The sequence below is a fragment of the Crocodylus siamensis genome, chromosome 1 (genome assembly GCF_052110815.1).
Source record: "Crocodylus siamensis isolate JL-2025a chromosome 1, ASM5211081v1, whole genome shotgun sequence".
Classification (NCBI taxonomy): domain Eukaryota; kingdom Metazoa; phylum Chordata; order Crocodylia; family Crocodylidae; genus Crocodylus; species Crocodylus siamensis.
The window spans coordinates 385740978-385757889 of record NC_143395.1 but is presented as its reverse complement, the minus strand read 5'-3'; the positions used below and the strand labels follow the sequence as shown (position 1 = coordinate 385757889).

Sequence of the window (16912 nt, the reverse complement as noted above, 5' to 3'; positions counted from 1 at the left end):
GGGATTAAGTATCAACATTTAAGAAATACGCATCTAAAAAGGCCGTACAGGTATGTGTGACATACCCATCTCAGACATGCAAATCATGTTCACTTCACATGTGAACTCAAACCCTCCATGTGGACATATGAGTCCAAGTGCTTTGGGAACTTCCGAGAGAAGACTTAAACAAAACAAATTTAGGTTCCCAAGCAATGCTCAAAAACCATAGCAAGCCAACTGCTTAACTAGAAACTGCATGCAGTACAGCAATTTGGTCCACTTGACCACTTAACACCTAGCTGTAACATGAGACAGTCAGCTGAGTCTGCACCCCATCTTATCTCTACCTGTCCTAGAATACAAGCAGCTTTGAGCAGGAACTGCCTTTATCTGCATGTTGTAAGAAGCAAGGTTCTCCATAGGGCGGGGAAGCCCAAGAGTGTGTCTACCCAACTATACAGCTAGTCCAATCAAAGATATCACCACAAAAAAACCACACAACAACATCTTGCTTTTCATATATTTTCTGAGCCACCACTGCTACAAAAACACTCCAATCCTACTACCTCTGTGTACTATATAGCATCAAGGAAATGTCAGTGCTTAGAGCAAATTACTCATATTAAACCACCACTTCAAAGAAAGCTTTGAGAAGTTCACAAGTTTTGAAAAATACCTAGAATCCAGGGTCTGTAAGATGACTAAGCTGGAAGCAAGTCTTGAAATCAATGAACCTTTATTGAGAACAATGTGTCCAGGTAGCTATGAACTCAAGTGTCTCATCTGGACACACAACTGCCATTTGATCACATGGATGGGCTGGGGAATGGTTTCTGTAACAGCCAGAACCTAAACCAAACAGCACTTGTCAGTTGAAAACTAAGGTCTTCACTCATATATGTTGACCACAAATGGGAAGCCAGGAGCAAATGCATATAATACTTCCCATGAAAAATGCTGTTTAACATAAAATGGAGTTGCATTCTGAACCAGCTGCATCTGACCAAAACGCTGCCTCGCATCCATAGATGCTTCTCAAGCAAATCCCGGGACGTCATTCTCCCCTTGTACTCGGCCTTGGTGAGGCCGCAGCTGGAGTACTGTGTCCAGTTTTGGGCTCCACAATTCAAAAAGGATGTGGAGAAGCTTGAGAGAGTCCAGAGGAGAGCCACGCGCATGATCAGAGGTCAGGAAAACAGATCTTACGATGACAGGCTGAGCACCATGGGACTCTTTAGCCTGGAAAAGCCCAGGCTCGGGTGATCTGATGGCCACCTATAAGTTTATCAAGGGTGACCACCAGGATCTGGGGGAACGTCTGTTCACCAGAGCGCCCCAAGCGATGACGAGGTCGAATGGTCACAAACTCCTGCAAGACCGTTTCAGGCTGGACATAAGGAAGAATTTCTTTACTGTCCGAGCCCCCAAGGTCTGGAACAGTCTGCCAGCAGAGGTGGTTCAAGCACCTACATTGAACACCTTCAAGAGCAAATTGGATGCTTATCTTGCTGGGATCCTATGACCCCAGCTGACTTCCTGCCCTTTGGGCAGGGGGCTGGACTCGATGATCTCCCGAGGTCCCTTCCAGCCCTAATGTCTACGAAATCTATGATCTTTAGATTTAGAGTGCATCACTGCGCCGACCTTGAAGGGACAAAGCATTTATCACTGCACTGAGTTCTTTATTTGAAAGGAGCTATTGCAGCTATTCCAACTTCTTACAAAAGTAGGCAACAGGGGAGGAGAGGGAAAGTAGGCCTGATTTCCTTTGCTTGTTGAATACTCAGAAACAGCTCAGGATCCAGTCAGTCCATCCTCTTTGTGACCCTGGCTAACAATGGGCACACTGTCTCAGGTAAGGAGATAGATATAGGCTGCATACACACATTCAAGTAACCCAGGAGAATTCTCCTGGGTTTGTTTTCCTGGTAGAAAAACTTACCAGGAGATGCAGACATTTGAATGCTGAGCTCTTGAAGAGCAGAGAGCTTGCAATACTGAGGCTGCACAGTAGGGCTGTGCAAAGCTTCAGTAGCCGATTTGATTCAGAGGAGATTGGGTCCAATCCAGTGATTGAATCTCCAAATCTGAATCAAATCGGGAAACCAAGTAAAAGCTCCAAATCAATTCAAACCATCCGAATCGATTCAGAAAAAGATTCAGAAAAGATTCGACTAATTTGGAGATTCAGCCACAGATTAAACAGGCAGCTAACAGCTGCCTCCAGTCTGGCAAGCTGTCCAGCTGGGGGGCACATTACTCAGGGAGGTGGGCTGGGGGGTGCGGGATGCGGGCACACCACTGCTGGGAGCAGGGGCTCTACCCTGCCCAGCCAGGGTGAAGGGGGGTGGGATGTGGGCACAGATCACTCCAGGCAGAATGGGGCAAGCAGAAGCAGGGCATGGCCCCCATGGCTCCCCCCGCTGGGGCAAAGGCAGGCACAGCTTGGGGAGCCATAGGAGGAAAAAGAAAAAAAGAAGCCCCACAACTCACTGGTTGCAGGAGCAGCAACTGGGGCCTTGGAGGGCTCATAGCAGAGCCCCCCACACAGTGCAGGACACTGGGGGGTAGCGGGGATTGCCCCCCTCTGCTTGGCACCTGTGCAGCAGCTGCCCCATGGCGTGGGTACAGTGGAGCTCAGCAGGGTGGTGGAGCTGAAGCAGTTCTATGTGGCAGGCAAAGCCTGGAAGCGCTCAGCACCAGTGGCCCAAACTCCCAGACAACGCGCAGTGCCTGCTGAGCTGTGCTACACCCACACGATGCAACAGCTACCGCATGGGTGCCAGGCAAAGGGGGGGAAAGAATCCCTGCTGCCCCCCCAGTGTGTGTGAGGGGCTCTGCCATGAGCACCCAGGGGCCTCCAATCGCTGTTCCTGCAGCTGGTGACTGCAGGGCTTTTTTTTCTTTTTCAAATGCTGGGGCTGGGCAGGACAGCCATGGGGGCTTCTCTAGCAGCTCCCGCCTGGGGAGAGGCAGGGACAGCCAGAGGAGTCGTAGGAGAACCTGAAGCCACCCAGCTGTGCCTACCTCTCCCCAGCCAATCCGCATCACCAAATCAGCACCAAATCTTCCAAAGCTGACTTGGTTGACTCAATTCAGGACAGCAATCCAAATTTGAATCAAATCATTGTCCTCCAAATTGAACACTTCCCTATTTGCACAGGCCTACTGCGCAACCAAGGGACTCTGCATACACCTCAGCATGCTTTGCAAACTCCCTCAGTCTGCCCATAGATAGCTGGCAGCAGTGCACACAGGACAGTTCTGACTGGATGCTGCAGACTGCTCAGTCAGCCTGTGTCTCCCTGCAGCAAATTGTGGGATTGTGAAGGGGGCATGTTCGGCTATCTGCTTGGCTGGTGCAGCAGAGTTCAGTGAGCAACAAGCCGTCTCCCAGAGGAACTGGGGGAGGGCAGGAGCAAAGCACCATGGGATGCTGAAGGACAGTGCTGTAACTACTCTCAGAAAAGAACATGTACAGACATTTGCTCTCCCAAGAGAAACTCTCAGGAGCAATTTAACTCCAATTGTTCCCAAGCTTTTTTCCTCCTGGAGCAGCCATTTTTGCTCTCGGCGAAAAATCCTGAACATCTGTACACTTGTAGTTTCTCATGGGAGAGTTACTGCTCTCCCAAAAGAAACTGAATGTTTGTACACAGCCACAGTCTCTGCACTTTCTTCTGGATGCTTCTGAAAGTCAGTGGGACTGAAAAGCCCAAGTCACTTAGGTGGTTTTAACAAGTTAACCTTAAAAATCTCACAGCTAATTCTCATTGGTCAAACAGTACAAAATTACATGATTGCACTACCTAATTATGAAGACGACGACACCCGGCTTTATATCCATATATTTCAAGCACATAAGCTTACCCTCTCATCATCACCCACATACATATACCAGCTAGAGAAGCACTGCTACAGAATTCTGCTGACCCACATGATAGCCCATGGGGCAGATTAACCATCACCCACCCCTGGCTTCTGGAGTGAACAGATTTGCTTGCAACAGCAAGACTACATATTCGGAAAGGGTCTGTAGCAACATCACTACCACATGGCCAACAGCCTCGAGTGCAGCAGGCAGGCCCAGGAGAATCCCCAACTCCTATCACCCAACAATACTTTGGAATTTCATAAACTTGCTTTAAAAACGAACAACAGTATCCCCCTCCAAATTCATACATACCTGATCACAGCCTGCATTCACCAATTCCTGTAACATCTGCCTATTTACTTCTATAGTTGCTGAGGTGCCTGACTCATTAGCAAAAGGCAATAAGGAATATCTGATTTCTCGCAGTGCTTTTTGATAAGGTCCAAACTTGGCTGTTGGTCTCATTTGCTGCTGCCTGGCAGCATCTTTCCCTACTAAAATTTTAGGGTCCAGAGACGTTTCACTGCCTGGTCCAACAGGTAAGACCTGACCTGAAGATTTAGAAGGCTGCTTTAAACCTTCCCGAATCTCTTGTAACCTTTGTCTGCTGTTTCCAGAATAAGTTGTAGCAGGAAAAGTCTTTGGCCTCATTGTTAATCCAGTTTTCTTTCAGCATAAATAGTCTCTCTCTTTTTTTAAGACACTTTATTCTGAAAAGCGTTTCTCTTGATGATATCAATTTGTTGTAAACATAATCCTTAAAATCGGTTTCCACTCTGAATGTTTTACTTCAGTTCACGATCTTTGTGGCTCCTACACAGAATGCAAACCCCCAAAATCTTCATTTTGCAGACTGACTGTATCTGAAACAAAAGAAAATATAAACAATTTAATACTGTTTTCTGCCTCTTTTAAGCAGTTTGCTACACACAGAAGTGATTTTTTTTTAAATAAGGTTTCATTGTCTAGGCCCAAGATTTGAAAGGATTTCTCAAACTGATGGCTGACTGATATTTTTAATAGAATAGTCAATGGTATTCTCCATTTTTGTAGAAAGATGTTGACACAAATTTTCACATGAAATTTTAATTTCTCTTGACAATTTTAGTTTCCAAAATAGTTGAAAACCACAAACCCCAAAGTTTAAAAAGTTCACATTGCCTAACGTTAGGCAAAATTCTCACATAACTGCATAAGAAAAAATTGGGCAAACCTTTTATGTCAAAGTTAGCAGGAGGTATGTTCATACTGAGATTTTCTACATCAAGATCATGTCTGGAAAAAAGGCCCTGGTTGTTTCACAATTACTGAGTTACAAACAAAGGAAGAGGAGATTTCTAATGGAAACCACAACAGCTCTAACTAGAGTCTTTCCTACTATCCAAAAGCCAAGCTCAGTAATCAGACAGACAAGAAATTCTCACATTCTACTTTAACCTTAATAAATGCTGAAGATACAGAACTTTCTTCAAGAGCAGCAAGAAAAAAAAATCTACCCTGCACTGCAAGGGCCACATTCTTTTAAATTCAGAGTTGTACTTTACCTACTAAAAAAATGCATTATTCAGAAAAATATAGATGGCAGAATCTGAGCTCCAAAAGTTAACATGCATAGTGAAAAATAATAAAAATCCCAGGCTGGAAACAAGGCAAATATGGGACAGGGCATTCAAATATTAAACTTATGAACTCTGTAAGGGAGTCTACTTTCCTTCATATGTTTTTATACAGCACCTAGCACAATGAGGCTCTGGACCTGGCTGGGGCTTCCTGACACTAACATGATAAAAATGTTGCACAATGGTGTATTCAAAGGAGGATTAAAATGTCCACTGCTGATGCACCACACACACTACTGATGCCAGCTCCACACCTTGGCTTCTGCTATGGTTTAACTGAAAATACTGTCCTCTCTAATATCCGTATTAGCACATAAAGTACTCATCATCTATACATCTGTATTGCATTATGAAGTAGGTAACTATCTGCTGTATAGGTTTTCCATTCAGTTGTTGTGGAATGGCAAATGCATTTTTTTTTTAAGTCGAGGAAGTGCTTTATTTCCTCACCAGTAACACAAGTCAAACTAAAGGAAAATATTTCAAAAAGTTCATTTCTGGGAACAGAAAGTTTAAGCCCCAAGAGAAAAACTTTTCCATAGTGATTATTCCCCCTCATTTTCTATAGTTCCTACAATTGTGAAAACTACATGATTTTTCATCCTGAACAAGGGCATTAAATCAAAAGCCTCTCTTAACTCCGCACTTGGACGCGAGTACTATCAGAACTTGGAGAACATCTCCAGATGATCACCATCCATCCGCAGAGCCCACAATGCCTGCTGTTGCCTATTTTGAAGGGTGAAGGCATGAAATCACCTTTAAAGTCAGTATCACTCCTTGGTGAGTAAAACATTCACTGTTGAACCTTAAAACTAGGAGCAAAACAAAAAAATCCAAGATGGCAGAATCAAATTCAAGTCTCAGTTATGACAATGCATTTCTGATTGGTGGCACTGCTGAATGAGGTACTGTTACCCTTTATGTTACACCCTCACGAAGCACCACGTGCCCTTCCAGTACCACCTAGACCAAGGGTATCAGACTGGTGCCTGCAGGCAGCATCCAGCCTATAGAACTGTTCTGTCTTGCCCCCCAGACTACTGGTAGGCCATCAGAAGTTGAGGGTGGGGCTGAAGGCAGGACCTGCCACAGAATCCAGAGCCCTCAGTCCCAGGTAGACTTGGCGATAGGCAGCAAGGAGGCAAGGAAGGACTAATACAGCCCCAGTCACCCTCCAGCTGCTTAGCTTGTTGCCACTGCTGCAACCCTACCTCCCCAGACACTGGCTCCAGCTGTACACATTGTGTCAAAGCCAGAGCTGGAGCTGCCACCATGACACAAGGCACACAGTGGCAGCAGCTCCAACTCCACTATGGGGCATGTGACAGGGACTGGAGACAACATCGCATGCCCTGGGTCAGAACCACAGTTGCCACTGCTGCCACCACATTCTGGATTGGAGCTGGAGCTGCTGCCACCACCACTTGCTCACATTGCAGGCTGGATCCAGTCTACAAGGAGCCCTGCAGTTTGGATTTGGCCTGGGGCACAAAGTGGTTTTGACATCTCTGACCTAAAATGATCACTTAACAGAAATGCTCGAGTTCTGGGCTTTGCTGCTGAAGGCCCTAGGTTCAAACTCTGCTTATAAGCTATGATAAAGGGTTGGCATGCAAACAGTTTGTTTAAATAAGAAACTACTCTTTAGAAGTTAACCAGATGACCTGGGTTGCATAAGCACACACTAGACAAGAACTGGGATCAGTCTGAGATCTCAGACTCTCCTGTCTCCCAATGCGTAACCCTGAAGCACATTTGTCTAAAGTTGCAATTGGTGCCAGGAGAGAGAAATGTCTTCAGGTATCTTGAAAAGCTTTTGCCATTTGTGATAAGAAAAAGAGGTTCAGTTATCACGTAAGGCCAAAGCTTATTTTCAGGCACATGCAGCATGGCTTCTATTGAAGTCAATGGTTTCCAAGAGATGTTCCCGAGGGGGACATCAGCAGCTAGTACAGACTTTTAATAAACAATGACTTTAAAGAAACTCATTTAAACAATACTAATGCAACTGGTTTTGGAACACTTCATAACTAAACAGCCTGTCATAAACTGAAGAAAGAAATACCAATTTATTGCTCTGTCTTCCTTCTCCCTGACAGCAGTAGACACCATATGGCTGGGTTGAGGAGGAAGAACAAACAAGGACTCCTCTCAGACTTAGTGCCAGTGTTCAGGCATGGGATGTGCTGGAGAAGAATGCAATTCCCCCAGCTCTTTGCCACCTTAGAATGACATAATATGGCTCATATAAAGAAGTTTTGTGACCCATGATCCTAACTATGATTCTTATACTGTTGGGTCAAGCCAGCTGGCAACTTCTTCAGCTTTCTCTCTGGTTTAGCAGCATTATCTGAGTAGTCAGCATTACATTTACAGTATGAATGGGAACAGCAGCAGCAACTACCACAGATAAGTGTAAATGTGGTTTTTTTGTTTGCCTGTAGAAAGCACATTTCACTTAATATGCAGGGCATGCCAAAAATTGGAAGTTAAATCTGCAAAGAAAAAGAAGTTGCATACTTTTTTTTCAGTTCCTTGTGATTTGTATTTTTAGAAAAAAATAGAAGTACTTTTTAAACTAACACAGACTATCTATCTGTGCTTAAACATTTCTGCCTTGTACTGTCCCTACATGGCTAGTTCAATATCCTTCTGACCATCACCCTGCCTACCATCCATGCAATCTACAGAAATCATTCTTCAAATGCATTTGAGTTCTAGGTCACCGAGTAAACACTCCTAAGGTTCTTTTCAAAACATTTCTGACATTCACTACTTACTAGAAACTTTATGCTCCCAATAAAACATTGTGTTGCTATAATTGTAGCAAGTTAGAACAATTTTTGTGCAACTGACTTCTATTTTCAGTTGAGAAACACTGCCTAAGATTGAGATAGTAAAATAAATACAATGAATTTAAACAGTGGGGTTTGTTCTCCCTGGGGCCCAAGATCCCTTCTTTTTTGTTCCTACATTCTGCATCAAACAGGGGCTCCACTGGCCTCAAGACATACGATGCTGCAGCCCTGCTGTACGTTACAAGGGAAGAGGCACAAAGCTCAAGATATCAAGCTGCTGCCTGAGTCTTTATCCCTGCAGAACCCTATATCCAAACTAAAGAGAGTGGCAGAAGCAAGGGAGAAGGGTGAGGTTTAAGAAACTGCCACAAGTCACCTCCTATCTTTGTTTCCCATTGTCTCAACCCTTGGGTTTGTCTTGTCTATTTAGACTTCAAGCTCTGAGGGGCAGAGTGGGTCTACACAAGGGTGCCACAAAAGCATAATACAAAATAGTTCTGCTTTATCCACAGCAGCATATGTGAAGTGGGGAGATAGAAGTGGAATAAATCCAGATTTAGTCTATCCCCCTCCTCCTATCCTCTATCCCACTAATAGTGCCACATTCAAACTACTACCAGTGGGGACCTTCAATCCAGTAAAACCATATGTATTTGCCCCATCTCAGGGGCATGGGCAACTGCCAGGATCTTAAATAACTCCTGCGCTTGCCCATCACAGCCACTGTAGGGCAAAAACAAATCTAAAAACTGCAAATGAGACTGCTCAGCTGGCGACTCCCACCTCCAGGCTTCCCAAGTTGCGGATCAGAAAAAAACCTGAAGCCCTCAAACTGAGGCATCACTTCTGACCACTACTAGACATCACAAGACTGAACACACTGTGGTAAAATAAAGTAGGGAACAGAGCCCAGGAGCCCCAGCTCCAACCCCTGCTTGCCCTAACTAATCTGAGCAGCCTCCCAGCCTACAGCCTAGCCGGAACAGACCACACATCGCACCAGCGCTTGTGAGCTGACGTTCGCTCCCTCAGATGCTCCTGCTCACAAAAGCTTCCGCTATATATGTGTATGTACATACGTAGATATTATGCATACGTATTTATGCACACGTGCGTGTGCACACACTGACACGCACGCCCTTGGGCGAGTGCCCGAGCCCCAGGGACCCAGGGGCAGGCCGCACCGCGCCGGGCCGAGCCGCGGGTCCGTGCCAGGACAGCGCGCGCGGGCCAGGCTCCTGCTCCGGCGGGTTGCGGAGCCGCCCCGCACCCTCCCGGCCGCCGCCCTGGGCGGGACGCCCCGCCCCCCCAGCCGGCCCGGGCCGGGGGGCGCGGCTCGGGGCGGCCGCCGGCGGGGGGGCCGAGGTCGGGGGCAGCGGAGCCGCCGCCGCGCCCCAAACTTTTCTTGCCCGTTCCCTCCCCGCCGGGGCCGGACCCCGCCAGCCCCAACTCACCGGCGGGCGAGCCGTGGGAGTGGAGGGCAGGGAGGGGAGCCCGGCTGCGCGGCCTCAGGGCGCCCCCCCGGCCCGGCCCGGCCCGGCCGTCTCCCCGGCGGCGCTGCGCTGCGCTGCGCTGCGCTGCTGCCCCGTGCGCGCCGTCCGGCCCCGCGCGGCTGCGAGTGTGGAACGCGCCGGGACTTCGCTACATTGTTGGCATTCCACGCGCGTCACGTGACCGCGCGTCATCGCCCCCAGCGGGCGGGGTGAGACTGGGACCAGCGCCTGACCCGGGCGCCGCTCGCCCGAGAACTTCCCCGGAGTGGTCGCCGGCGGGGCGGCCCCGCACCCTCCGCTGGAGCCAAGAGCCCCGCAAAGCTGCCCCGGCCCGGCCGCTCCTGCCCCCGCGCTGCGCGGAGGCCGCAGGGACACGCTGTCCTACCCCCGCGCTCAGCGGACGTCTCTTCCCGTTGGGACAAGCGCAGGAGGCCGCAGGGCGCCCGCGTGGGACACCCGCCTTGTGCCTGGGGCGCTTCGGCCCCGGCCTGTCCGCACATGGGCACCGGGACCGGGGTCTCCGCGCTCTGCAGGGGGCTAGCAGGGACCCCGTCCCAGCCAGGCTGCTCTCTGGGCCGCGCCACCTCCCCCTTACACCCGGGTCTGACCCCTCTCGGCTGCACCTTAGTGGAAAGCGCCCCCCGCCCGGATCAGGGTCCTCCCCGCACCACAGGCCCCTCTCGCTCCCCGCGCTGCCCTGCTGACTTGTGCGGTAGGCTGGGGGAGCGGACAGGGAAGGTTTCATCCGTCCTGCCGCTGCCAGGCCCAGGAGAGGCAGCAGCAACGGCCAGGCAGGCAGGTTAACCCTTCCCTGCCTGCTCCCCCAGCCAGACAGCCTGGGCAGCCAGGATTGAGGTGGGAGGAGGGGACAGGAGTGAAGCCCGGAATGGGAGAGGAAGGGAGGGAGAGTCTTACCTTTCAGTCCTCCAGGCCCCTGCCCCCCCCCCCCCAGCATGTGAAGCTCCAACCATGAGCTAGGACTAACACCCAGGGGCATTGGAGCAGCTCACACTATAACATGTAACAAGGCCCTGAGTTAATGTTTCCAGATTTGAGCTGATGTTTTTAGCTAGAGTTAAAAACAGCTTGCAGGGCTGTGGAATAGTAGCTACATTAAGAAAAACAGCTAATAGCAGAATTGCAAAAGAAAGAATTGCTTGATCAGCTGAAGCTGTGGGATAAGGAGTTTAGAAAGAATCAGGTGGGTTATAATGAGCCATGAAGTGTGGTGACTCCCTGCTGCCTGAATAGGAGTCCTGCTGCTGTGGGCAGTTGTTTCACTCAAAGCTTAAAACCACGAATCAAAGGGGGTGGGGGGGATGAAACTGCACTACTGCACCTACCCTGGATCCACCCTTGGATCCAGGCATTAACAACTCCCAGAGAAAGAGGACATAAAGAAAACAAACTTATAGAAGATAAATACAGATACACCAAATAAGCATGCAAGTTATCTCTACAGTCCTGTTCCAGGTTAGGGAGGGAGATTCTGTTCCATATTCATTTTAAATACAGATTGTTAAAGTGTCTCCCTCTGAGGAGGAAGGATTTCAGTGTGTGTTTCTGGGGGAGTTATCTAAATACTAAAGCACATGGGTAATTTTACTCATGTAAACAGACCCACTGGTTGATTATCTGCTCATATAAAGCTGAGCAAGGGAATAATGTATTTTTTTTGTGGAATGGGAGCTAAATATATAGCCCCTTCAAAGCCATTCGGATAATTATGTGAGTAATGCTACTCCCATATGGCCCTGTCTTAAAACATTCTTTGAAATCTCACTTGTCTTCTAATTTTTATATTGCTTCGTCCAAATTGCCACTACAGCCTGTGAACAACTGGGATTTTTGAAGAGAAGGGAATCAGCTGAAAAAATAGTTTAAGAACCTTTCTAAAACTTAAAGTTTAAAAAACAAATTGCCATGTTTTTTAGAAAAAAAAGTGTAATGACGTGACTTTATCATTTTAGCAACTGAAGGCTGCCAGTTACTTTTTAGGAATTAATGCCAGACTTTCAATAGTGTCATTGACTGAAATATATTGAGGGGAAGAAAGGAAAGGAAATCTCCAGCTCAGCGGAGCTACAGAAAGCCCTTGGACTCAGAACAGATTCCAGTGACAGCATTACATTGTGGGGTGAAGTGGTTCACTTCGCAATCTTCAAATATGTGAAAAACTAAAGTAAACTTTAAATGTTATGATAGATGCAGCAAGGCTTCATTTTCTGAATTACTGTTGGGCTTAGCCCATGAAGCATAGCAACATGATTGCCTAAAACAGGGTATTGCTCAATTTCTTAAGACCTTTTCCCACCAAAGTCCAGGCTGGCTTAAAGAGGCAGCATCAATATAAAAATTGTGCAGCCCATGTGAAAATGTCTGTATCTTAAATACTAATATTATCTATGTGATTAAATCTTGACAAAATTGAGACTTTCAGGGCATTTTTCATTATTAACCCTGTTTGTTTTCTTTTTTTTCCAATCAATTTGGACAGCGACTTTAAACTCAGATATTTCAGTTTCCAGTCAGTTTCAGTTGCTGGATCTGGTGCACCAGCACGAAGCTGTACTGTTTGGATTCCCTGCTACAGAGTAAGAGAGATGGGAATTTGGGGGGAAGGAGAGAAAGCTCATCTCCTACACTACAGAAGCACTACATCAGCATGTCCTCTTGTAAACTTAGCAGCTTCCTTGCACTGTTCAAGCAGAACAAACTGTGATAATAACCATGTTCCCATAGAGTATTACATACACCCTGGGAATCTGGTGTGCTGAAGCATCATTCAACATTTCAGTTAAAACTTGGTTTGGTCCCATATGCACTGAAGCTATTAAGAACAAAGTATATTAAGGCATAATAATTCCCCCCTTCCAACATTGTTTCCACGTTAAGATGGTATCAGAAGGAGGGTTATCACATTAAAAGACCAATAGCATTGTATGTCTGAGAAAATCTATTTAAGGGCTAGAGGAAAAAAAAGCATGGCATAGGTAATGACTGGTGCTCTAGAAATATCTTGGATTCCAGCACAATGGCAATGGAATGGGCTAGACATTATTTCATTTGACTCAACTTTACGTTAAAAAACATAAACATGGGATTCTTTTACTGGCAAATAAATATCAGAAATTACAACTAATTTTGCAATCCTCCCAAAAGAATACATGATATGTTCCCATATCCACCCCGTCCCCAAATGCATATCACATCAATTCTTAAGTTTAACAGGAGCAAGAGCAGAGCTGAGGAGCTCTGCACTGAAAGAATGTCAAGATGTTGTGTGGACTCTCACTAACACTAGGTAGTTGTACTCAGGCCCTCTCAGAGGTTGAGAGAGGGGCCCAGGCCACTTCCATTTTTTGAGGCTCCTGGTATATTAAAAAACTATTAATCCATAGTGCACTACAGGCGGTGTGGCCTGGCAATGGGGCACAAGTTTAGAGTTGTATGATGAACGTCATCTTCTTTCAATCCTGTCAGTGTATCTCTGTGTCTGTATGTATAACCTCATTTGGAGATAACATCAAAAGTCTAAATTTGAGGCCCACTGTGAATGAGAGGCCCAGGGCCAAATGGCCCTCCTGCCCCCCCCATGATAGGTCCTGGTTGTACTACATGCTGACTGTCCACCTGCTGAAGTTGAGAAGGCCTCTACTGACTGGATGACATTTCACCAATTGGATGTAATGCAGTAACTCTTGAACACCACAAGCAGCCAACTGCAGAATTTCAGGGAATGTTCTTGGTCTCAATGGGCAAAACCCAGAATAGAGAACTCAGGGAAGGAGGGGGTGGGGGTGAACACACAGCTCCTGGCATTTGGTGAGTATATCCAGCAATTTCAGTCTGGTCTGCAATTATGTACAGATCAACACGGGTGTAGGTTGTTTGTCTGCTACAACCTACACCCCACCCCTATAGATCAAAGAACTAGTCAACAGCAGCCATTAGCACCTTCCAGTATAACAATACCCTCATCACAGTTCTGCCCACCCTCCCAGTGTTGTTGGTTGAAGCAAATTTCCTATGGCCCAAAGTTGGTCTAATAAAAGATATCACACCTACCCAAAGAAGCTTGCCTGCCTATGGCCCAAAGCACACTGAATGGACCCAGGCCATGCTGGGACAAGAAACGTAAAACCTGCCAACACTTTTCCTATGATAACCACATCACACAACAGAACCATCACCATCCTGGATCTTATACTTGCACCTACAGAAATGTAATATATCTCATCCAGTGCATGAAACTCCCTGCTGGAAAATATGTAGGAGAAACCAAACAACAATTGCATACTAGAATGAACACAAACTGAAAATCTATCAAGACAAAAATATCCAATTACCTGTGTATGCTCACTTCTCACAAGAGAACCACTCTCTCTTCAGTTGCTCAGTTACAATCCTCAAAGGGAATTTACAAAACACCTTTCATAAACAAGCCTATGAACTTCACTTCATAAATCTACTGATACAAAAAATCATGGACTAAATACAGACATTGGATTTATGGCACATTATAACCTGTCTAATATCTGGTAACCCCAGGTAACTTGTCTGCATTTTACCATCTACAATCTATCACCAGCTCAACATTCCCCTTTTCCCCCACCCCACCTATCTGTCTCTATTGTCTCCCATTCCCTCTGATCCTCACTACCTTGCATTTGCATCTTCACAGACCTGCTTTTTGCATGTTGGCTTCTTTTCTACCCAGAAGAATACACAAAACACCACCAGACTCTCCCTATCCCTGGAAAAGGGTGTTTGTCCCTGAAAGCTTGCAAAGAATAATTTTTCCAACAATTGAGTTGGTCTAATAAAAGATATCACATTTACCCAAGGAACTGTGTCTGCCATCCCAGTAGAATTGAGTGTCTCCTCTCCCAGACAGAATGAAATAATGATAAATAATAAGTATGTGAGAGGTAGTTGCAGGTCTTTCTGCAGAGGAGAGTAGGCCTTAGGCTGGGATTCCTCTCCTTTTCCTTCCTCTGTTCTCTCTTCTCTGCTTTGATGGTAAGATGCTTCACCTCAAAACAGGCTGTAGTTTGGTTGAGGTTGTGGCCCCATTGATGTAGATCAGCAGCCAACACCTCCCAGCTCTTCATGTCAGCATCCGTTTTCTTGAGGTGTGCCTTCAATGTGTCCTTGTAGTGTTTCATCTGGCCACCCCAAGATCTCAGGCCATTACTGGGAAGCACATACAGAGTTCCTAGCCTGGAGAAGAAATAGAAGAAACTAGGGCAGGGCTGCCACACAAAGTTCCTGCCATGGTGAAAAATATGGCTTGTATGACAGTTTCCTTATCTCTAAAGAGAGGATCATGATCTCAGTATTGTGAAAACAGGGGGTAAATGGTTCTTTGTAAGAACAAGCATTATTTTACTATAAAATGAGGGGCCACATCCCATAAATTATGTATGCTCCTAAACTCCCAATGAAATCAATCAGAGTTTAGATGCCTAAACCGGAGTTAGGTAGCTAACTACGTTTTTAGGTCTGTAACAAGTCTATAAATTAAAGCCCAGAATCTCAGTTCAGCATTTATTTAAAAGGGCGTTGTGTAGATTTCTCCAACAATCTATTTTAGGTACTTATAGGGCAACTCTCCCCTAGGTATCTCAGTACTGGGTAGCCCTACTCATTTGTGGAATACATTCATTTTTAGCAAATTTGTAAAATGTTTCACATTCAGCTTACCTATTGATTTAATACTAACCTTTTGCATCTGAGGCATTTAAACTACATTATGCACTCTGCAATAAACTGCTAACTCAGACTTTCATTTGCATTTGTTGGGGAAAGAAACATTTTAGCATCACTTCTTGGCCTCTTGAAGGCTCAGATCAAGTGTTTTAACCTCTTGCATGCAACAGTTATTCTGTGTCCACTGACTGATTATAAACTTCCAACTTCCAACAGGACTGTTAAATAGGATGTTACAAATCTGTTTACTGGATGAAAAAGTGTCACATTTAATTTAAAGCAAAGGTAGCTTAGGTTAGAGTAGCACAGTTTTGGGAGACAAATTACTGAATTCTCATGTTGGCTGTACCACTAACTCACTGTATGATTTTGAACAAGTCCTTTACCCTGTATTTGTCAAGTTTGCTTCATGGGAATATTCATGGGAGGATCCGAGATTTTGTAAAGGGGTGTGTAGGCACCCCACGTGATACTGCAGGGATAGCTACACCTTCACGCCCAGCTTTCCTCCCCTGGCAGTGGGGCAGGAAGGCCCAATTGTTGAAGCAGCACCCAGCTATTTTTTAAGTCCCCAAAGCAGGTAAGAACATGCCTCTCAGCAGCATAGAATCATAGAAGTCAGGTTGGAAGGGACCTTGTAGATCTTCAAGTCTGACCCCCCGCCTGGGCAGGAGAAAACACTGGGCTCAAATGATCCCAGCTAGGTAGGCATCAAGCCTCCTCTTAAAGACTCCCCAGGGTAGGAGCCAGCACCACTTCCCTAGGAAGATGGTTCCAGCTCCTAGCCGCCCTAACTGTGAAGTAGTTCTTACGGATGTCTAATCTAAACCTAGTCTCCAACAACTTGTGGCCGTTATTCCTTGTTATGCCAGGGGGTGCTAGGGGAAACAAGGTCTCTCCCAAACCCTTCTGGTCCCCCCTAGTGAGTTTATAGACTGTCACCAGGTCCCCCCTCAGCCTTCTCTTGTGAAGGCTGAACAGGTTCAGGTCCCACAGTCTTTCATTGTAGGGTCTGCCCTGTTGTCCCCGGATCATGCGGGTGGCCCTCCTCTGGACCCTTTCAATGTTGTCCACATCCCTCTTGAAATGGGGCACCCAGAACTGGACACAGTATGCCAGCTGTGGCCTGACCAGTGTTGCATAGAGGGGGAGGATCACTTCCTTGGCCCTGCTTGAGATGCACCTGTGGATGCACGACAAGGTGCAGTTAGCCCTGCCAACCGTGACCTCGCATTGTCGGCCCATGTTCATCTTAGAGTCAATAATGACTCCAAGATCCTTTTCTGCCTCCGTGCTCTCAAGAAGGGAGTTTCCCCATCTTATAAGTGTGCTGCTGGTTACTGCTGCCCAAGTGCAGCACCCTGCACTTGCCAGTATTGAAACACATCCTGTTTTTGTTAGCCCACCCCGGTAACCTATGCAGGTTTTGCT

General features: G+C 46.6%; 1 protein-coding gene across 2 annotated transcripts in view; it reads right to left on the bottom strand.

Moving 5' to 3' along the window:
- The window catches only part of LATS2 (large tumor suppressor kinase 2), an 83329-nt gene extending 68699 nt beyond the window's left edge, over positions 1-14630 (bottom strand). The window contains exons 1-2 of one of the 2 annotated variants that reach the window (XM_090029100.1): positions 14612-14630; positions 4169-4719 (exon numbers count right to left, since the gene is read on the bottom strand). In XM_090029100.1, the coding sequence (XP_089885226.1) occupies positions 4169-4507 (339 nt within the window). In that variant the 5' untranslated portion in view covers positions 4508-4719; positions 14612-14630. Of the gene's footprint in view, positions 1-4168; positions 4720-9730; positions 10061-14611 lie in introns of those variants that run through there. The other variant, XM_090029090.1, reaches the window with a different exon arrangement.
- Positions 14631-16912: the final 2282 nt, after the last annotated feature.